This window comes from Bombina bombina, chromosome 9 (assembly GCF_027579735.1).
Source record: "Bombina bombina isolate aBomBom1 chromosome 9, aBomBom1.pri, whole genome shotgun sequence".
Classification (NCBI taxonomy): domain Eukaryota; kingdom Metazoa; phylum Chordata; class Amphibia; order Anura; family Bombinatoridae; genus Bombina; species Bombina bombina.
In genome coordinates, this window is record NC_069507.1 from 37673434 (window position 1) to 37693843 (window position 20410).

The 20410-nt window shown below is 37.6% G+C and overlaps 1 protein-coding gene across 1 annotated transcript in view; it reads right to left on the bottom strand.

Annotated features, from left to right (window-relative positions):
• GRID1 (glutamate ionotropic receptor delta type subunit 1) overlaps positions 1–20410 on the bottom strand; it is a 1251691-nt gene that overhangs the window by 25478 nt on the left and 1205803 nt on the right. The window contains exon 14 of the mRNA XM_053692039.1: positions 19962–20128. Within this exon, the coding sequence (XP_053548014.1) occupies positions 19962–20128 (167 nt within the window). The remainder of the gene's footprint in view (positions 1–19961; positions 20129–20410) is intronic.

Genomic DNA, 20410 nt, shown 5'->3' on the forward strand with positions numbered 1-20410 from the left:
AGTAAGAACAAGCACTGGTATGCTAGTACCCTCGAGAAGATGCCTCCATTCCTTGAGTGACAAAATTATGGCCAGTAATTCCCTGTTGTCAATTTCATAATTGCACTCCGCTGGAGACAATTTCGTAGAGAAGAAACCGCATGGATGCAAGGAACCGTCAGGCGTAGGTCGTTGAGACAAGAGGGCACCTACTCCAGTCTCAGATGCATTGACTTCAAGAATGAATGGCAGGACAGGGTTAGAATGAGCCAGTACTGCAGCAGCAGCAAAGGCAATCTTAAGACTATCAAAGGTCTTAATGGCAGTAGGTGACCAATGGAGTAGATCATTCTCTTTATGGGTCATGTCTGTGATAGGTTTGACCAAGGAAGAAAAGTTTTTAATAAACTTTCTATAATAATTCGCGAAGCCCAAAAAACATTGAAAAGAGCGAAGACCCACTGGGCAAGGCCACTGCAGAACTGCAGACAACTTGTCAGGATCCATGAAGAACTCTACAACAGAGATCACATAACCTAGGAAGGTTACTTGAGTCTGATGAAATTCACATTTCTCGAGTTTACAAAACAGGCAGTTCTCACGTAGTCTCTGAAGTACCCATGTGACATCAGAACGATGAGACTCAAGTGTGGGTGAGTGAAGATGTCGTCTAAGTGCACCACAACACACTGTTGCAACATGTCTTTTAGGACATCATTAATAAATTCCTGAAAAACAGCAGGAGCATTACATAGGCCAAAGGGCATTACAAGATATTCATAATGCCCGCTCCTGGTGTTAAATGCTGTTTTCCATTTGTGGCCCTCCTTAATCCTAAAGAGATTGTATGCTCCTCTCAAATCAAGTCTAGAAAAGACCGTAGCTCCCTTGAGGTGGTCAAAGAGTTCCGTAATGAGCAGAATAGGGTAAGCATTCTTAATGGTAAGATGATTAAGACCCCTATAATCGATGCATGGTCTTAACTCGCCACCCTTTTTCTTCACAAAGAAGAAGCCAGCCCCTGCAGGAGAGCAGGATTTGCAGATGATCCCCCATGACAGAGCATCGGCTACATACTCCTCCATAGCACAATTCTCTGCAACAGAGGGTAAACCCAACCCGAGGGGGAATGTCTCCGGGTTGCAGGTTTATGGCACAATTGTAAAACTGGTGAGGAGGCAACGTACCAGCACGAACCTTGTCAAAAATGTCTAGGAACTCTCGGTACTCCTCTGGCAATTGAGATACCAAAGAAGTGCACAAGACTTTGACTGTTTTTTGAAGACAAGTGGAAATACATTGCAGAGACCATGACAAAATCTCGGACCTGCGCCAGTCGAGACTGGGATTGTGCTTTTGTAGCCAGATATAACACAAAACAACCGGAAAATGCGAAGAGTTAATCACCTGGTACTGGAGGGTTTCAAAATGGAGAGCCCCAACAGCCATAGATAATGGAGCGGTTTCGTGAGTAACGAGTGCGGGCTGAAGGGGCCTGCCATTGAAGGCCTCAATAGCAAGCAGAACGGACCGAGGCAATACAGGAATGGAGTGCTTCGATACACAATCACTGTCAATGAAATAGCCTGCAGCACTGGAGTCATCAAGAGCCTGGGTGACTATGGAGGAGTCCACCCAGGAAAGGACAACCGTGAACCAAGCTCTGCCCCCGACTGGACTTTAGGTGCGAGCATTTCCCGGCCATGTAGCACAAAACTTTAAAAGGTGGCCCTGTTACCCACAATAGAGGCAGAGGCCCTCCCTCCACCTAAAGGCTCTCTCTGCCGTGGAGAGATGTGTGAATCCCAACTGCATCGGCTCAGCAGTACCTGGTGACTCGGGACCAGGAGGCATGGGAGGAGAGGGAGGCATGGGTGGGAACAAACATGTAGGCGAAAACAGAAAAGGAGGCTTCCCCAAGCGCTCCTTGAAAGAGGGCCTCTCTCGGAGTCTGATGTCAATTAGGATCAAAAAAGACACCAATGCCTTGAGATCCTCTGGTAAATCTCTGGCAGCAACTTCGTCTTTAATCGCATCAGAGAGGCCATGAAAGAAGGCAGCAAAAAGGGCTTCATTGTTCCAACCTACCTCTGCGGCAAGCGTATGGAACTCAATGGCATACTGAGCAACAGATCTCGTACCTTGCTGAATTGACATGAGTTGTTTAGCAGCAGAGGAGGAGCGAGCCGGAACATCAAATACCCTTCAAAAGGAGGCCACAAATTCAGGGTAATTTGAAATCACAGGTTTATTAGTCTCCCATAATGGATAAGCCCAGGCAAGAGCTGTGTCAGAGAGTAATGAAATGAGAAATCCCATCTTAGCTCTCTCAGAGGGAAACGCCTGAGGTAACATCTCAAAGAAAATGCCAACCTGGTTCAAAAACCCTCTGCACTGAATAGGATCGCCTCCATATTGCTGAGGTAGAGGTGCAGAACCAGACATGCACTTGGTAGGACTAGGTGCAGCAGTGGAAACAGGAGCCTCCATAACTTGTGGGAGACACTGGTCCATATGTGCAGTGTGAGTCAGCAGGGTTTGCAGGACTAGTGCAAATTTATCCAAGCGGTGATTCTGTTCATCCATCCTGGAAATGATGGTAGGTAATGGTGGATTATTAGAACCATCAGGATTCATGGCCCTTGCAAACTCACAAACAGGTCTGAGACAACGCAAGGGCAAAGCATAATGAACAGAGGCCCTTTAAATAATAAATGATGACATCACAATTCTGAGACTGCAACCTGTCTCACACGGATGATGTAGAACAGTCTGGCCATAAGATGGTGTGCAGGAAATGAGCAGCATCACACACTCTGCACCAGATTCAGCAAGAAAAGGTAAACAAAATGGCTGCCAGCAGCACATGGCAAACAAAGCAGGGGAAAAAAACTTACACTTAGTACATGGAGTCCCATAAATTAAAATTCAATATAGAAATGTCATCACAATAAACACAGAATAACCCAAAGTATTTTCCTTTTTTAATTTTATTCAATAACCATCAAAACATGTTGCATCTATTTTATGTTTTAAATTGATTGTTTATAAAAAATTATACTTTTTTATAATGTTGATGTTTAATACAAATATTTTAAATTATATTTTTAATTACTATTTTGATAATAAATGGGTTAAAAATCAAAATATGTTAAATATAGACTGCAAACATCAAAATTTAAGTCCAGCAACACAACTGAAATATAAGGATAGACTGAAGTAGATTGTGAAGAAAAATTGTGAAAATATTCAGTATGCTTCATTAAACACAGGGGCCTAGATTTAGAGTTTGGCGTTAGCTGTCAAAACCAGCGTTAGAGGCTCCTAACGCTGGTTTTGGGCTACCGCTGGTATTTAGAGTCGTGTAGGTAAGGGTCTAACGCTCACTTTCCAGCCGCGACTTTTCAATACCGCAGATCCCCTTACATCAATTGCGTATCCTATCTTTTCAATGGGATCTTTCTAACGCCGGTATTTAGAGTCGTGGCTGAAGTGAGTGTTAGAAATCTAACGACAAAACTCCAGCCGCAGCAAAAAGTCAGGAGTTAAGAGCTTTCTGGGCTAACGCCGGTTCATAAAGCTCTTAACTACTGTGCTCTAAAGTACACTAACACCCATAAACTACCTACGTACCCCTAAACCGAGGTCCCCGCACATCGCCGCCACTCTATTAAAATGTTTTAACCCCTAATCTGCCGACCGCACACAGCCGCCACCTATGTTATCCCTATGTACCCCTAATCTGCTGCCCCTAATACCGCCGACACCTACATAATATTTATTAACTCCTAATCTGCCGCCCCCAACGTCGCCTCCACCTACCTACACTTATTAACCCCTAATCTGCCGACCGGACCTCACCGCTACTATAATAAATGTATTAACCCCTAATCCGCTTCACTCCTGCCTCAATAACCCTATAATAAATAGTATTAACCCCTAATCTTCCCTCCCTAACATCGCCGACACCTAACTTCAAGCATTAACCACTAATCTGCCGACCGGACCTCACCGCTACTCTAATAAATTTTTTAACCCCTAAAGCTAATTCTAACCCTAACCCTAACACCCCCCTAAGTTAAATATAATTTAAATCTAACGAAATAAATTAACGCTTATTAAATAAATTATTCCTATTTAAAGCTAAATACTTACCTGTAAAATAAACCCTAATATAGCTACAATATAAATTATAATTATATTGTAGCTATTTTAGGATTAATATTTATTTTACAGGCAACTTTGTATTTATTTTAACCAGGTACAATAGCTATTAAATAGATAATAACTATTTAATAGCTACCTAGTTAAAATAATTACAAAATTACCTGTAAAATAAATCCTAACCTAAGTTACAATTAAACCTAACACTACACTATCAATAAATTAATTAAATAAAATGCCTTCAATTATCTACAATTAAACCTAACACTACACTATCAATAAATTAATTACATACAATACCTACAAATAAATACAATGAAATAAACTAACTAAAGTACAAAAAATAAAAAAGAACTAAGTTACAAAAAATAAAAAAATATTTACAAACATTAGAAAAATATAACAACAATTTTAAACTAATTACACCTACTCTAAGCCCCCTAATAAAATAACAAAGACCCCCAAAATAAAAAAATGCCCTACCCTATTCTAAAATTAAAATTGAAAAGCTTTTTTACCTTACCAGCCCTGAAAAGGGCCCTTTGCGGGGCATGCCCCAAAGAATTCAGCTCTTTTGCCTGTAAAAAAAAAACATACAATACCCCCCCCAACATTACAACCCACCACCCACATACCCCTAATCTAACCCAAACCCCCCTTAAATAAACCTAACACTAAGCCCCTGAAGATCTTCCTACCTTGTCTTCACCACGCCGGGTTCACCGATCGATCCAGAAGAGCCTCCGATGTCTTGATCCAAGCCCAAGCGGGAGCTGAAGAGGTCCATGATCCGACTGAAGTCTTCTATCAAGCGGCATCTTCAATCTTTTTTCTTCCGGATCCATGTTCATCCCGCCGACGAGGAACATCCATCTTCACCGACGACTTCCCGACGAATGACGGTTCCTTTATGGCACGTCATCCAAGATGGTGTCCCTCGAATTCCGATTGGCTGATAGGATTCTATCAGCCAATCGGAATTAAGGTAGGAAAATTCTGATTGGCTGATGGAATCAGCCAATCAGATTCAAGTTCAATCCGATTGGCTGATCCAATCAGCCAATCAGATTGAGCTTGCATTCTATTGGCTGTACCGATCAGCCAATAGAATGCAAGCTCAATCTGATTGGCTGATCGGATCAGCCAATCAGATTGAACTTGAATCTGATTGGCTGATTCCATCAGCCAATCAGAATTTTCCTACCTTAATTCCGATTGGCTGATAGAAAAAGAGCTTTTCTATTTTAATTTTAGAAAAGGGTAGGGTATTCTTTTATTTTGGGGGTCTTTGTTATTTTATTAGGGGGCTTAGAGTAGGTGTAATTAGTTTAAAATTGTTGTAATATTTTTCTAATGTTTGTAAATATTTTTTATTTTTTGTAACTTAGTTCTTTTTTATTTTTTGTACTTTAGTTAGTTTATTTCATTGTATTTATTTGTAGGTATTGTATTTAATTAATTTATTGATAGTGTAGTGTTAGGTTTAATTGTAACTTAGGTTAAGTTTTTTTTTACAGGTAATTTTGTAATTATTTTAACTAGGTAACTATTAAATAGTTATTAACTATTTAATAGCTATTGTACCTGGTTAAAATAATTACAAAGTTGCCTGTAAAATAAATATTAATCCTAAAATAGCTACAATGTAATTATAATTTATATTGTAGCTATATTAGGGTTTATTTTACAGGTAAGTATTTAGCTTTAAATAGGAATAATTTATTTAATAAGAGTAAATTTATTTTGTTAGATTTAAATTATATTTAACTTATGGGGGTGTTAGTGTTAGGGTTAGACTTAGCTTTAGGGGTTAAAAAATTTATTATCGTAGCGGTGAGGTCCGGTTGGCAGATTAGGGGTTAATTATTGTAGGTAGGTGGAGGCGATGTTGGGGGCGGCAGATTAGGGGTTAATAAATATAATATAGGGGTCGGCGGTGTTAGGGGCAGCAGATTAGGGGTACATAGGTATAATGTTGGTTGCGGCGGTGTATAGAGCAGCAGATTAGGGGTTAAAAAAAATATGCAGGTGTCAGCGATAGCGGGGGCGGCAGATTAGGGGTTAATAAGTGTAAGGTTAGGGTGTTTAGACTCGGGGTACATGTTAGAGTGTTAGGTGCAGACTTAGGAAGTGTTTCTCCATAGGAAACAATGGGGCTGCGTTAGGAGCTTAACGCTGCTTTTTTGCAGGTTTTTTTCAGCTCAAACTGCCCCATTGTTTCCTATGGGGGAATCGTGCACGAGCACGTTTTTGAAGCTGGCCGCGTCCATAAGCACCGCTGGTATTGAGAGTTGCAGTGGCGGTAAATTATGCTCTACGCTCCCTTTTTGGAGCCTAACACAGCCATTCTGTGAACTCTAAATACCAGCGGTATTTAAAAGGTGCGTGGAAAAAAAAGCATGCGTTAGCTACGCGGGTCGTTACCGACAAAACTCTAAATCTAGGCGAGGGTTTCCTCCATAAATTGCTTTACTTTAATGTAACAGAATTTTGCTGTTCTTTCCATTACTGAAAAACAAATCTATTCTAACTACCTTAGAAATAGAATTACCAGTACACTAAATGTGTGTTAAATTCAAGATTTTCTTTTTTAATCATTACTATCCTAAGTTTACTGAAACAATGAAATTACCTTTTTTTTAAATTAAAATTTCAGAATTTAATAGTACTAGGTTTATGTTTTATAACCAAATTTTGCTTTACGTATCAAGGTATACATTTTATTAATTATCTAACAATGTTCTTTTTTATTTTTTAATAAACGTATGGATCAATGTTGCTTCTTTATTTCACAACCTATTGCTTCAATTAATTTTAAGATTAAGGACGAGATTACAACTGGCACGCTAACTGTTGTGCATGAGCAATATCAGGTTTTAGCGCACATCAGAAATAGTGTGCATATTACAAGTTGAAAGTAAGCTTATTTTACACTCTTTGAGTTAGCGCATCTGAAACCCTTGTGTAAAGGGTAGTGTTTTAAAAAAAATTGTACTAAACACAACATAAATAGATTGAAAATTATAGTTACATTCATATAAACACTATCTGATAAAAAAGATTCATATACATATCTTTAAAAAGCTATAAGAGGTAAAAAAATTATATTATATGACAAGGTGTTTGACTGTAAAGGGCTATATTGTATATATAAATACATATACATGTCTAAATATGAGTATTTATGTATATATATATATATATATATATATATATATATATATATATATATATAGATATATATATATATATATATATATGTATATATATATATATATATATATATATATATATATATATATATATATATATATATATATATATACAGAGACAGTGTGATACAGCGCTATGAACCTGGACAGTCCCAATTTATAATCAAATGTACCAGTATAGTCCTATGTGTATAGGTCTCCCTTTATTTTCTTCCAGTGACACCAATGACAATGTCTGGAGGGAATTAGAGTTGTTTGATTCCACCTGCAGCCTATTCCCAAAGGTGAGAGAAGTCCCCCTGTAGACAGGAAAGCTCCTTGGGACAAGAAATTCTGAAACAGAAGAGGGAAGGGCGCACAGCAGAGAAAAACGCCTGGTGTAGTATGTCTAGACACCCGTTCAAACAATTACAATGCAGTGACAAATGCGAACTCACGTGTTTCCACCTCAACCATATGAGGTATAGACAAGACTCTGAGTGGTGAATGTCCACCAAGGAAGGCAATCAAATTCCCCTGTGTCTGCGACCTGTCCTTCACTCCTCATAGACAGTCCTCACCTCTCCGGCAGAAACTCAACCACCTCCAGAAAGGGGGGCTGCAAAATATATCTTGGAGGAAATCCTTCTCACAAATGCTATTGATCTTGTCAGTGCGCAAGATTCAGTCCCTGAACTCTCACCAGTTTCTATCTAGAGTTACCCCTTCAGCTGTGTTTCCTAGAGTTGCACCTGCTGCAGGGGGGAACATGAATACTGAGGAGTGAAGGACAGGTCGCAGACGCAGGGGGATTTGATTGCCTTCCTTGGTGGACATTCACCACTCAGAGTCTTGTCTATACCTCATATGGTTGAGGTGGAAACACGTGAGTTCGCATTTGTCACCGCATTGTAATTGTTTGAACGGGTGTCTAGACATACTACACCAGGAGTTTTTCTCTGCTGTGCGCCCTTCCCTCTTCTGTTTCAGAATATATATATATATATATATATATATATATATATATATATATGTGTGTGTGTGTGTGTACACTGATACTTATGTGTTTGTTTTTTAACTGTATATATTGTACATATTTAACATTCCAATGTTCTTCACATACAGGATAATATTATTTTTATTGGAAACATATTCCTATATATATATATCTTTATATACCTATACATGTATACCTTTTCATATAGATATATAGCTATAGATATCTATCTATCTATCTATCTATATATATATATATATATATATATATATATATATATATATATATATATATATATATATATACACAAATATATATATATATACAATCACCGGCCACTTTATTAGGTACACCTGTTCAATTGCTTGGTAACACAAATTTCTAATCAGCCAATCACATGGCAGCAACTGAATGCATTTAGGCATCTAGACGTGGTGAAGACGAATAGCTGAAGTTCAAACTGAGCATCAGAATGGGGAAGAAAGGGGATTTAAGTGACTTGGAACGTGGAATGGTTGTTGGTGCCAGATGGGCTGGACTGAATATTTAAAAAACTGCTGATCTACTGGGATTTTCATGCACAACCATCTCTAGGGTTTACAGAGAATGGTCAGAAAAAAAGAAAATATCCAGTGAGTGGCAGTTATGTGGACGAAAATGCCTTGTTGATGTCAGAGGAGAATGGGTAGACTGGTTCGAGATGATAGAAAGGCAACAGTAACTCAAGTAACCACTCATTACAACCAAGGTATGCAGAATACCATCTCTGAATGCACAACACATTGAACCTTGAAGCAAATGGGCTACAGCAGCAGAAGACCACACCAGGTGCCACTACTGTCAGCTAAGAACAGGAAACTGAGGCTACAATTCGCACAGGCTAACCAAAACTGGTCTGATGAGTCTCAATTTCAGCTGTGACATATAGAGGGTAGGGTAAGAATTTTAAGTAAACAACCTGAAAGCATGGATCCATCCTGCTTTTTATCAACGGTTCAGGCTGTTGGTGGTGGTTTAATGGTTTGGGGGATATTTTCTTGGCACACTTTGGGCCCCTTAGTACCAATTGATCATTGTTTAAATGCAATGGCCTATCTGAGCATTGTTGCTTACCATGTCTATCCCTTTATGACTACAGTGTACCCATGCACCATGTTACAAAGCTCAAATCATCTCAAACTGTTTTCTTCAACATGTCAATGAGTTCACTGTACTCCAATGGCCTTCACAATCACTAGATCTCAATCCAAAAGAGCACCTTTTGGATATGGTGGAACAGGAGATTCGCATTGTGGATGTGCAGCCGACAAATCTGCAGCAACTGCGTGATGCTATCATGTCAATATGGACCAAAATCTCTAAAGATTGTTTCCAACACCTTGTTGAATCTATGCCATGAAGAATTAAGGCAGTTCTGAAGGTAAAAGGGGGTCCAACCAGGTGCTAGCAAGGTGTATCTAATAAAGTGGTTGGCGAGTGTGTGTGTGTATATATATATATCTATATCTATCTATCTATCTATCTATATATATATATATATATATATATATATATATATATATATATATATATATATATAAGAAATACAAATGTTTCTATGTGAAGAACATAGGAATGTAAAATATGTGTAAAATGCTTTGGGCTTCACGATTTAGGCTTAACGCGGTGTTGGTTTAGCACACATAAAAAAATACTTATAATAAGGCGTGTTATTGAAATATTAAATATTAAATATTTAAAAAATCCTAATAATTATTAAAAATACTGTAGAGATACTGTAAAATATTCTAAACAATCCAGAGAATTATTTTTCAGTATGTATATTTTTTTATAATTATTATTAATATTTTAAATTTTTTTATATGTAATATTGCAATAACGTGCTTTAAGATTAGTAAGTTTTCATGTTCAATAACCCAAAACCACATTAGACCTAAATCACAAATCCAATATCGCATTACACATATTTAACATTCCTATGTTCTTCACATAGAACATTTTTTTATTTCTGATATATATTCCTCTATATATATATATATATATATATATATATATATAATTATGTTAATGTAAAATAGATAAGAATAGATATATAGTTTTGGGTAGATATATACAGATATATATAGGAAACTGTATTTACAATAACATTTACATTATCCTGTATTTGAAGAAAATTGGAATGTGAAATATCCATAACTCCTGTCGGGTTAGTGCGCAAGTGATAGGTGTTGGGTTGTTTCTTCTGAGCTCTCCATTGAAGCCTATGGCAAGAATAAGTTAACACAGTCAAAATATTTTCAGTCCTCTGGTTAGCCTAGTTGGGTTTCGCTCACGTGCAAACTTTTTACTTTCAACTTGTAATACTCGATGCATGCAAAAAAAATTACTTCTAGTGCTAAATAGCGTGCCACTTGTAATCTAGCCCTAAATTGTGAAGATATAAATTTATAATGTTTCATTAATGAGTATTCAATAGAACAAACATTCACAATATATGTTTTATTTAATAAGACAAATGCCAACATAGCATGATGAGAGTAGATAAATGTCATTTGTATTCAAAGGAATGGGATACTTATGGTAGATATTGTTTAATCTATTTCAAATCGACTTATCTATTGTTAACTTGGTACCATCATTACCAGTATCTTTTGTGAAAAATATACTTTTATGTGTTTCACAAAAGAAAAAGAAGTAAAATGTATTTTAGGGTCAAATATAAAAAGTACTTTAAAAAATGTGAAATACAAAAAGCCAACAGTTGTTTAAAATTATAAAGTAAGTAATAGAGACAAAAAGCTGAACATCTGAAGTCCATAATTAGCAAGAACTAGTTACTGTTTTACCTATGAAAATCAGTAAATTTTCAAAGGCAAAACTAATCTAAGCTGAAATAAAACCACTATAAATCATTATTTTTTCTTAAATGTTATTTAAAAATTTTAATATGATAGTTTTTTTCCTTTTTTTTAAATTAGATTTAAAATATAGAGGGCCAGTTTACAATTGGAAGTAAAAAGTTAGCACGCAAGCGAAAGTCCGATGCACACTAACTTCAGGACTTTGGATATCACAACCACGTTAACTTCTTCTACCATATGCGCTGTTAAAAAACCCCAAAACTAACAGTTACCGATCACACACTTACCCAACACCGCATTAGACCAACTGTGCTAAAGTCAAAGGTATTTATGATTTACATACCAATGTTTTTCACATAGAAGTAAATGTTCTTTTTTTAAATATACTGTAGATTTCTATATAAATATGATTATGTTTTATTATTATATATATCTATACCTATAAATCCATATGAATATATAAACAGATAGGACTCACTAGATTTCATGAAGTGTTCATTAATTCTTTATTGAAAGTGACATTTCGGGGACAGTCTCCCCTTCCTCAGACTAAAATATAGTGCAAAAAAATGCACACTTAAAAAGATCCATAAACCCTTGCCCCTGTGAAAATTACATCAAAACTACAGGTTGTCATAAGTAACCCCAAATGTGTACATGGAAAAACAACCATATACCACCAAATTTGTGATCTAGTTACTTAACTGCAGCTGTGGTATTTTTTATGTGTGTAAGACTTCTGATGATATAAGATCAATGATGGCTAATCACCAGACAGCCGTCAGAGCAGCAATTAAAGATAACAAGAGCCATGGTTGTGTTTCCATGCTAATAATGTACACATTTGTAGTTACCCTGACAACCTGTAGTTTGGGTGCAATGTTCACAGGGGGAGGGGTTTAGTGGTCTTTTAAGTTTGTGTTTTTCTGCACTTCTGGTTGGTATGAGGAAGGGGAGACTGTCCCTGAAACATCACCTTCAATAAATAATTGATCAATATGTCATGAAATACAGTGAATGCAGTCAGTATCACTGTTTATTATATTACCATTTCCAGCACTGTGGGTGTTTTCTATATGCTGTCAGTGAGAGAGCAAATCCTTATTTACTGTATTTATAATACAGTACTCACTCCAATTTCATCCACCAGGGTGCAAGCAAAATATAAGTAGATACAATGAAGGTAGCTTGCACTCACTGGATTTTCTAAAGTGTTTTTTCACGCTTGAAAATTCAGTGAGTGCAAGCTACCTTTATTGTACACACACATATATATATATATATATATATATATATATATATATATATATATATATATATATATATATATATATATATATAGATAGATAGATAGATAGATAGATAGATAGATAGATAGAATCGATTACATATAAAATGTATATTGTATTTTGAGAACTTTAAGAATTGGAAACTAATTTTATAGATGAAAAGCATAGAGATAACAGTCAGCACTGTAAAATAAAAACCTGTGCAAAACTAATTATAGCTGTTCCATATGAGAAGGATAAATAAATGTTATAAGGAAACATGTTGTAATTAAAAATCTGTTGTCTGGAAAACTGCCAAAAGGAATAGTTTACTGAGAATGGAATTTCTTAGGATCAATAACTACAGATCTGACCCTTTATGACACTATGATTCTCTCTTCTTGTTCTAAAATTGGAACTCATTGAGCTGATAATTATTTGTGAATATAACCTTTAGATTTTTTTTTTAATTTTAAAGGGACACTCAAGTCAAAACTAAACTTTAATGATTCAGATAGAGCAGCAATTTAAAAAAAAAAAAACCTTTCCAATTTACTTTCATTAACAAAATATGTACAGTCTTATATTTACTGAGCATGTGCAAGAATTCACAGAATATACATTTATGCATTTGTGATTGGCTGATGGATGTCACATGAGACAGGAGGAGTGGAAATAGACATAACTTTGAAACTTGTCTGAAAAAAATCTACTACTCATTTGAAGTTCTGAAGAGAGAGAGAGAGAGAGAGAGACTAAAAACATAATTTATGCTTACCTGATAAATTCCTTTCTTCTGTAGTGTGATCAGTCCACGGGTCATCATTACTTCTGGGATATTACTCCTCCCCAACAGGAAGTGCAAGAGGATTCACCCAGCAGAGCTGCATATAGCTCCTCCCCTCTACGTCACTCCCAGTCATTCGACCAAGGACCAACGAGAAAGGAAAAGCCAAGGGTGAAGTGGTGACTGGAGTATAAATTAAAAAATATTTACCTGCCTTAAAAACAGGGCGGGGGGTGTGGACTGATCACACTACAGAAGAAAGGAATTTATCAGGTAAGCATAAATTATGTTTTCTTCTGTTAAGTGTGATCAGTCCACGGGTCATCATTACTTCTGGGATACCAATACCAAAGCAAAAGTACACGGATGACGGGAGGGATAGGCAGGCTCTTTATACAGAAGGAACCACTGCCTGAAGAACCTTTCTCCCAAAAATAGCCTCCGATGAAGCAAAAGTGTCAAATTTGTAAAATTTGGAAAAAGTATGAAGCGAAGACCAAGTTGCAGCCTTGCAAATCTGTTCAACAGAGGCCTCATTCTTGAAGGCCCAAGTGGAAGCCACAGCTCTAGTAGAATGAGCTGTAATTCTTTCAGGAGGCTGCTGTCCAGCAGTCTCATAAGCTAAACGAATTATGCTACGAAGCCAAAAAGAAAGAGAGGTAGCGGAAGCTTTTTGACCTCTCCTCTGCCCAGAGTAAATGACAAACAGAGAAGACGTTTGTCGAAATTCCTTAGTTGCCTGTAAGTAAAATTTTAGAGCACGGACTACATCCAGGTTGTGCAGTAGACGTTCCTTCTTTGAAGAAGGATTTGGGCATAAAGAAGGAACAACAATCTCTTGATTGATATTCCTGTTAGTAACTACCTTAGGTAAGAACCCAGGTTTAGTACGCAGGACTACCTTATCCGAATGAAAAATCAAATAAGGAGAATCACAATGTAAGGCTGATAATTCAGAGACTCTTCGAGCCGAGGAAATAGCCATTAAAAATAGAACTTTCCAAGATAACAACTTTATATCAATGGAATGAAGGGGTTCAAACGGAACGCCCTGTAAAACATTAAGAACAAGGTTTAAACTCCATGGTGGAGCAACAGTTTTAAACACAGGCTTAATCCTGGCCAAAGCCTGACAAAAAGCCTGGACGTCAGGAACTTCTGACAGACGTTTGTGTAACAGAATGGACAGAGCTGAGATCTGTCCCTTTAATGAACTAGCAGATAAACCCTTTTCTAAACCTTCTTGTAGAAAAGACAATATCCTAGGAATCCTAACCTTACTCCAAGAGTAACCTTTGGATTCACACCAATATAGGTATTTACGCCATATCTTATGGTAAATCTTTCTGGTAACAGGTTTCCTAGCCTGTATTAAGGTATCAATAACTGACTCAGAAAACCCACGTCTTGATAAAATCAAGCGTTCAATTTCCAAGCAGTCAGCTTCAGAGAAGTTAGATTTTGATGTTTGAAGGGACCCTGTATCAGAAGGTCCTGTTTCAGAGGTAGAGACCAAGGTGGACAGGATGACATGTCCACCAGGTCTGCATACCAAGTCCTGCGTGGCCACGCAGGTGCTATTAGAATCACTGATGCTCTCTCTTGTTTGATTCTGGCAATCAATCGAGGAAGCAACGGGAAGGGTGGAAACACGTAAGCCATCCTGAAGTCCCAAGGTGCTGTCAGAGCATCTATCAGGACTGCTCCTGGATCCCTGGATCTGGACCCGTAACGAGGAAGCTTGGCGTTCTGTCAAGACGCCATGAGATCTATCTCTGGTTTGCCCCAACGTCGAAGTATTTGGGCAAAGACCTCCGGATGAAGTTCCCACTCCCCCGGATGAAAAGTCTGACGACTTAAGAAATCCGCCTCCCAGTTCTCCACTCCCGGGATGTGGATTGCTGACAGGTGGCAAGAGTGAGACTCTGCCCAGCGAATTATCTTTGATACTTCCATCATAGCTAGGGAGCTTCTTGTCCCTCCCTGATGGTTGATGTAAGCTACAGTCGTGATGTTGTCCGACTGAAACCTGATGAACCCCCGAGTTGTCAACTGGGGCCAAGCCAGGAGGGCATTGAGAACTGCTCTCAATTCCAGAATGTTTATTGGCAAGAGACTCTCCTCCTGACTCCATTGTCCCTGAGCCTTCAGAGAATTCCAGACGGCACCCCAACCTAGAAGGCTGGCGTCTGTTGTTACAATTGTCCAGTCTGGTCTGCTGAATGGCATCCCCCTGGACAGATGTGGCCGAGAAAGCCACCATAGAAGAGAATTTCTGGTCTCTTGATCCAGATTCAGAGAAGGGGATAAGTCTGAGTAATCCCCATTCCACTGACTTAGCATGCACAGTTGCAGTGGTCTGAGGTGTAAGCGTGCAAAGGGTACTATGTCCATTGCCGCTACCATTAAGCCGATTACCTCCATGCATTGAGCCACTGACGGGTGTTGAATGGAATGAAGGGTGCGGCAAGCACTTTGAAGTCTTGTTAGCCTGTCCTCTGTCAGGTAAATCTTCATTTCTACAGAATCTATAAGAGTCCCCAGGAAGGGAACTCTTGTGAGTGGAACGAGTGAACTTTTCTTTTCGTTCACCTTCCATCCATGTGACCTTAGAAATGCCAGCACTAACTCTGTATGAGACTTGGCAGTTTGAAAGCTTGAAGCTTGTATCAGAATGTCGTCTAGGTATGGAGCTACCGAGATTCCCCGCGGTCTTAGTACCGCCAGAAGAGCACCCAGAACCTTTGTGAAGATTCTTGGAGCTGTAGCCAATCCGAATGGAAGAGCCACAAACTGGTAATGCCTGTCTAGGAAGGCAAACCTTAGGTACCGATAATGATCTTTGTGAATCGGTATGTGAAGGTAAGCATCTTTTAAATCTACAGTGGTCATGTACTGACCCTCTTGGATCATAGGTAAAATTGTCCGAATAGTCTCCATCTTGAACGATGGAACTCTTAGGAATTTGTTTAGGATCTTTAAGTCCAGGATTGGTCTGAAAGTTCCCTCTTTTTTGGGAACCACAAACAGATTTGAGTAAAACCCCTGTCCCTGTTCCGATCGTGGAACTGGATGGATTACTCCCATTAACAAGAGCTCTTGTACGCAGCGTAGAAACGCCTCTTTCTTTGTCTGGATTGTTGACAATCTTGACAGATGAAATCTCTCTCTTGGAGGAGAGTATTTGAAGTCCAGAAGGTATCCCTGAGATATTATCTCTAGCGCCCAGGGATCCTGAACATCTCTTGCCCAAGCCTGGGCGAAGAGAGAAAGTCTGCCCCCCACTAGATCCGATCCCGGATCGGGGGCCCTCAATTCATGCTGTTTTAGGGGCAGCAGCAGGTTTCCTAGTCTGCTTGCCCTTGTTCCAGGACTGGTTAGGTTTCCAGCCTTGTCTGTAGCTTTAGCAAAGGTTTAATCCCATTAGCAAAGATAACAAATTCTGAAAGCAGGAAACAAATTACAGAATAAACGTTTTTTATCTCAGTCAAACTATAATTCTCACAGCTCTGCTGAGAGAAATTACCTCCCTCAAAATAAGTTTTGAAGACCCCTGAGCTCTGTAGAGATGAACCGGATCATGCAGGGAATACAATGAGTTGCTGACTGAAATATTTGATGCGTAGTAAAAGCGCCAAAAAACGGCCCCTCCCCCTCACACACAGCAGTGAGGGAGAACAGAAACTGTCAGAAAACAGATTAAGCAACTGCCAAGTGGAAAAATAGTGCCCAAACATTTATTCACTCAGTACCTCAGTAAATGAAAACGATTTTACATTCCAGCAAAAACGTTAAACATAATCTCTAGTTATTAAACAGCTTTATGTATTTCTTACAGTGTAATTCTAGTGAAGTACCATTCCCCAGAATACTGAAGTGTAAAGTATACATACATGACATTATATCGGTATGGCAGGATTTTCTCATCAATTCCATTGTCAGAAAATAAAAACTGCTACATACCTCTATGCAGATTCATCTGCTCGCTGTCCCCTGATCTGAAGTTTACCTCTCCTCAGATGGCCGAGAAACAGCAATATGATCTTAACTACTACGGCTAAAATCATAACAAAAACTCTGGTAGATTCTTCTTCAAACTCTGCCAGAGAGATAATAACACACTCCGGTGCTATTTTAAAATAACAAACTTTTGATTGAAGATATAAAACTAAGTATAATCACCATAGTCCTCTCACACATCCTATCTAGTCGTTGGGTGCAAGAGAATGACTGGGAGTGACGTAGAGGGGAGGAGCTATATGCAGCTCTGCTGGGTGAATCCTCTTGCACTTCCTGTTGGGGAGGAGTAATATCCCAGAAGTAATGATGACCCGTGGACTGATCACACTTAACAGAAGAAAATGTATGCATATGTTTACATATGTATGTAATTATATATTTATTTGCGTATATATGTATTTACAGACATATATACACATATAAACATATAAATAAATATGTACACATATATAGACATATAAATATATATAATCCTTTTGCAGTCAAGTAGCTGAACACATGAAAAAAACTAACATGCAATATTTATATTTAATAAAGGTTACAAACTATGGTACAAACTATGTATGTACTGTAAATGTTTCACATTCTAATGTCACATAATGAAATATGTTTTAAATATTTTAAATAGATTTATATATATTTATATATATATATACAGTCCACAGTATCACAAACATGGCCAGGGGTAGAAGACGATACTGAAAAAAGTATGCAACACAGGATTCTGTACAATTCAAAGCCTTTTAATCCACAAGGAATATAGACAAGTAGGGCCTTAACCCATAACATTTCTGTTCAAGCTAGTACCTTTCTCAAATGGAGGCCTCCCAGGGGCGTATTTAGGTTTTGTGCTGCCCTAGGCACTCAAAATTCTGCTGCCTCCCCCCCAACCCCCCACCCCACACCAGGTTTAAGGCCTTTTTTTAGACATAATATTTTTGGGGCAGGGTGTAAAAAATAAAAATAATAATGTCTTTTTAAGTAGATGTTCACCAGGGCTTGCATTCACTCTGGTCACACACACACACACACACATATATATATATATATATATATATATATATATATATATATATATATATATATAAAGACATTATTTTGCAAGTGAAATGATTAAAGTGTTTATATAAAAAAAAATATCCTTCACTGTATGATAGTTTGTCAGTAGGTAGTTGTTTAACCTTAAACATCTTCTTTGGTGATTGACAGTTATTTAAGCAAAATATCTGCTTGGATAAATATGTAATGAATATACAAACTCGCCTTTAAAAGTACTTAAAAAATACAACAGTAGTTATGATAGGCCCACATACAATCCCATAGGATAGCAATAGCCGGGCCAGCCATTTAAGTCATTAGTAATTGGTTGATTTTGCCACCCGGCCCTGAGTTCAGTAGAGTGGCCCTAGGGACTCAAAATTCTGCTGCCCCTTAAAAATCTGCTGCCCTAGGCACCGGCCTTGTTGGCCTATGCCTTAATACACCCCTGAGGCCTCCATAGGAGTGGTGGACTGTAGTAGGCTCTTAGGTGTGTATTGATGGTTTTACATATCTGTGAACTGCTTTAGGAGGAAACAGTGCATTTTAAAACAGCACATATAGTTCATATACCTACATAAGGGCATCGTAATTGTGGTACGTCTTTGTGAACTTCCGTGGGATAAAACAGTGCATGTGGAAACAGCACACATTGGTCACTACATCAAGGAGGCTCATTTTCCTACTTCAGAGTTATGGATTATGTACATTTTTAATGCCTCAGTGACTGTGAATTTTTATTCATGCAACAATAACTTTGTGTTTGTGTACACAATGTATTTACTAATGTTGTAATAGCTTGTTATTTGTGCATGTAGTTTTTTTATTCTTGTATGCACTGGTGCTCAATTATTTGTATATAGATTGTTGTTTAATGTACTCAAGCTAGCTTTTTAATAGACTGTGTGGATACTCAAATTTGGAACTATGGTGAAAAGTCCCTTTTGCTTTCTTTTGGTTTTCCTAATGGTGGAGGTGTTGCAGGTCTCTTGAATTGAGCTTGTAATATGTCTACTACTTAATTGGTCTGAGCATTTGTTACTTTTCAGCTTGAGGAGCTGTCTCCATATATACATTTGATATTTCATTTTGTAAAAATGTTGGTGTCCCAATTTATTAATTTGAATTGAATCATTTATTTTGCCAATTTTGGAAAAGAAGGATGAAGTCCCTCTCATTCATAATTCATATAGAACATGCAGTTTTAAGAGACTATCCAATGTATTTCCATTATCATTATCGTCTTTTTGCATGCATGCTTTCTGCTGCACAAACGAGTGAGTTCACAGTGTATACGTATATGAGTCTGTGATTGGCTGATAGCTGTCACTTGACACATGGGTCAGAAAATTGTACACTGTGAAGTTTGTAAAAAAAAATCTACTATTCATTTAAAAGTCAGACTAGCTGATATTGCATTGTCTTTTTATTATTCACTCATTAATTATACAATTCTTCTGTATTTAATGTTCCTTTAAGCACTGTTCATTTCAAGTTTTTTTTTATGTAGAAATATGTATTTGGCTTTGATTAATATAAATGTTAAAACATGTTATCAGTTCTTTGATGTAAATTAAGAAAAAAAAATCTAATATTGCCCCTCATCTGACAAGTTTTGACATATCTGTTCCTAGCACCATTGTGTATCTTTTTTACCTTTGTGAGAAGATATCTCTGTATGGGCTGCCATGTTGTAGAGCAATTCCATAGCCTTTGCTGCTAATGCTGTTACCAATGACGGTTACCGAACATTCATCATCCGTCAAAGCCGCATATTCCACCACTGTTACATCCCACAAAAAAGCATAGTTTCCTTTTTTCGCCTGGAAATTAGAATAGAGTACAATAATCTTGCATTGTATTCTTGACAATCTTAATATGCTTTTAAAAACAGAAAGACAACATGACAAAAGCAAGAAAATTATACAGAATTGTTAAAAGGCTTTTTTATTCCATGGCAATGTAACTTCCATTGGTCTAAACTTATTAGTTTTCAAAACACCTACGCATGTCTTGATAAAATGTCATTTTTAATTGGTGCAGAATCTACTGTCTAGTATAAGTATGAAATAACATGAATCATTCAGTCTTTCTAGTTTCTATAA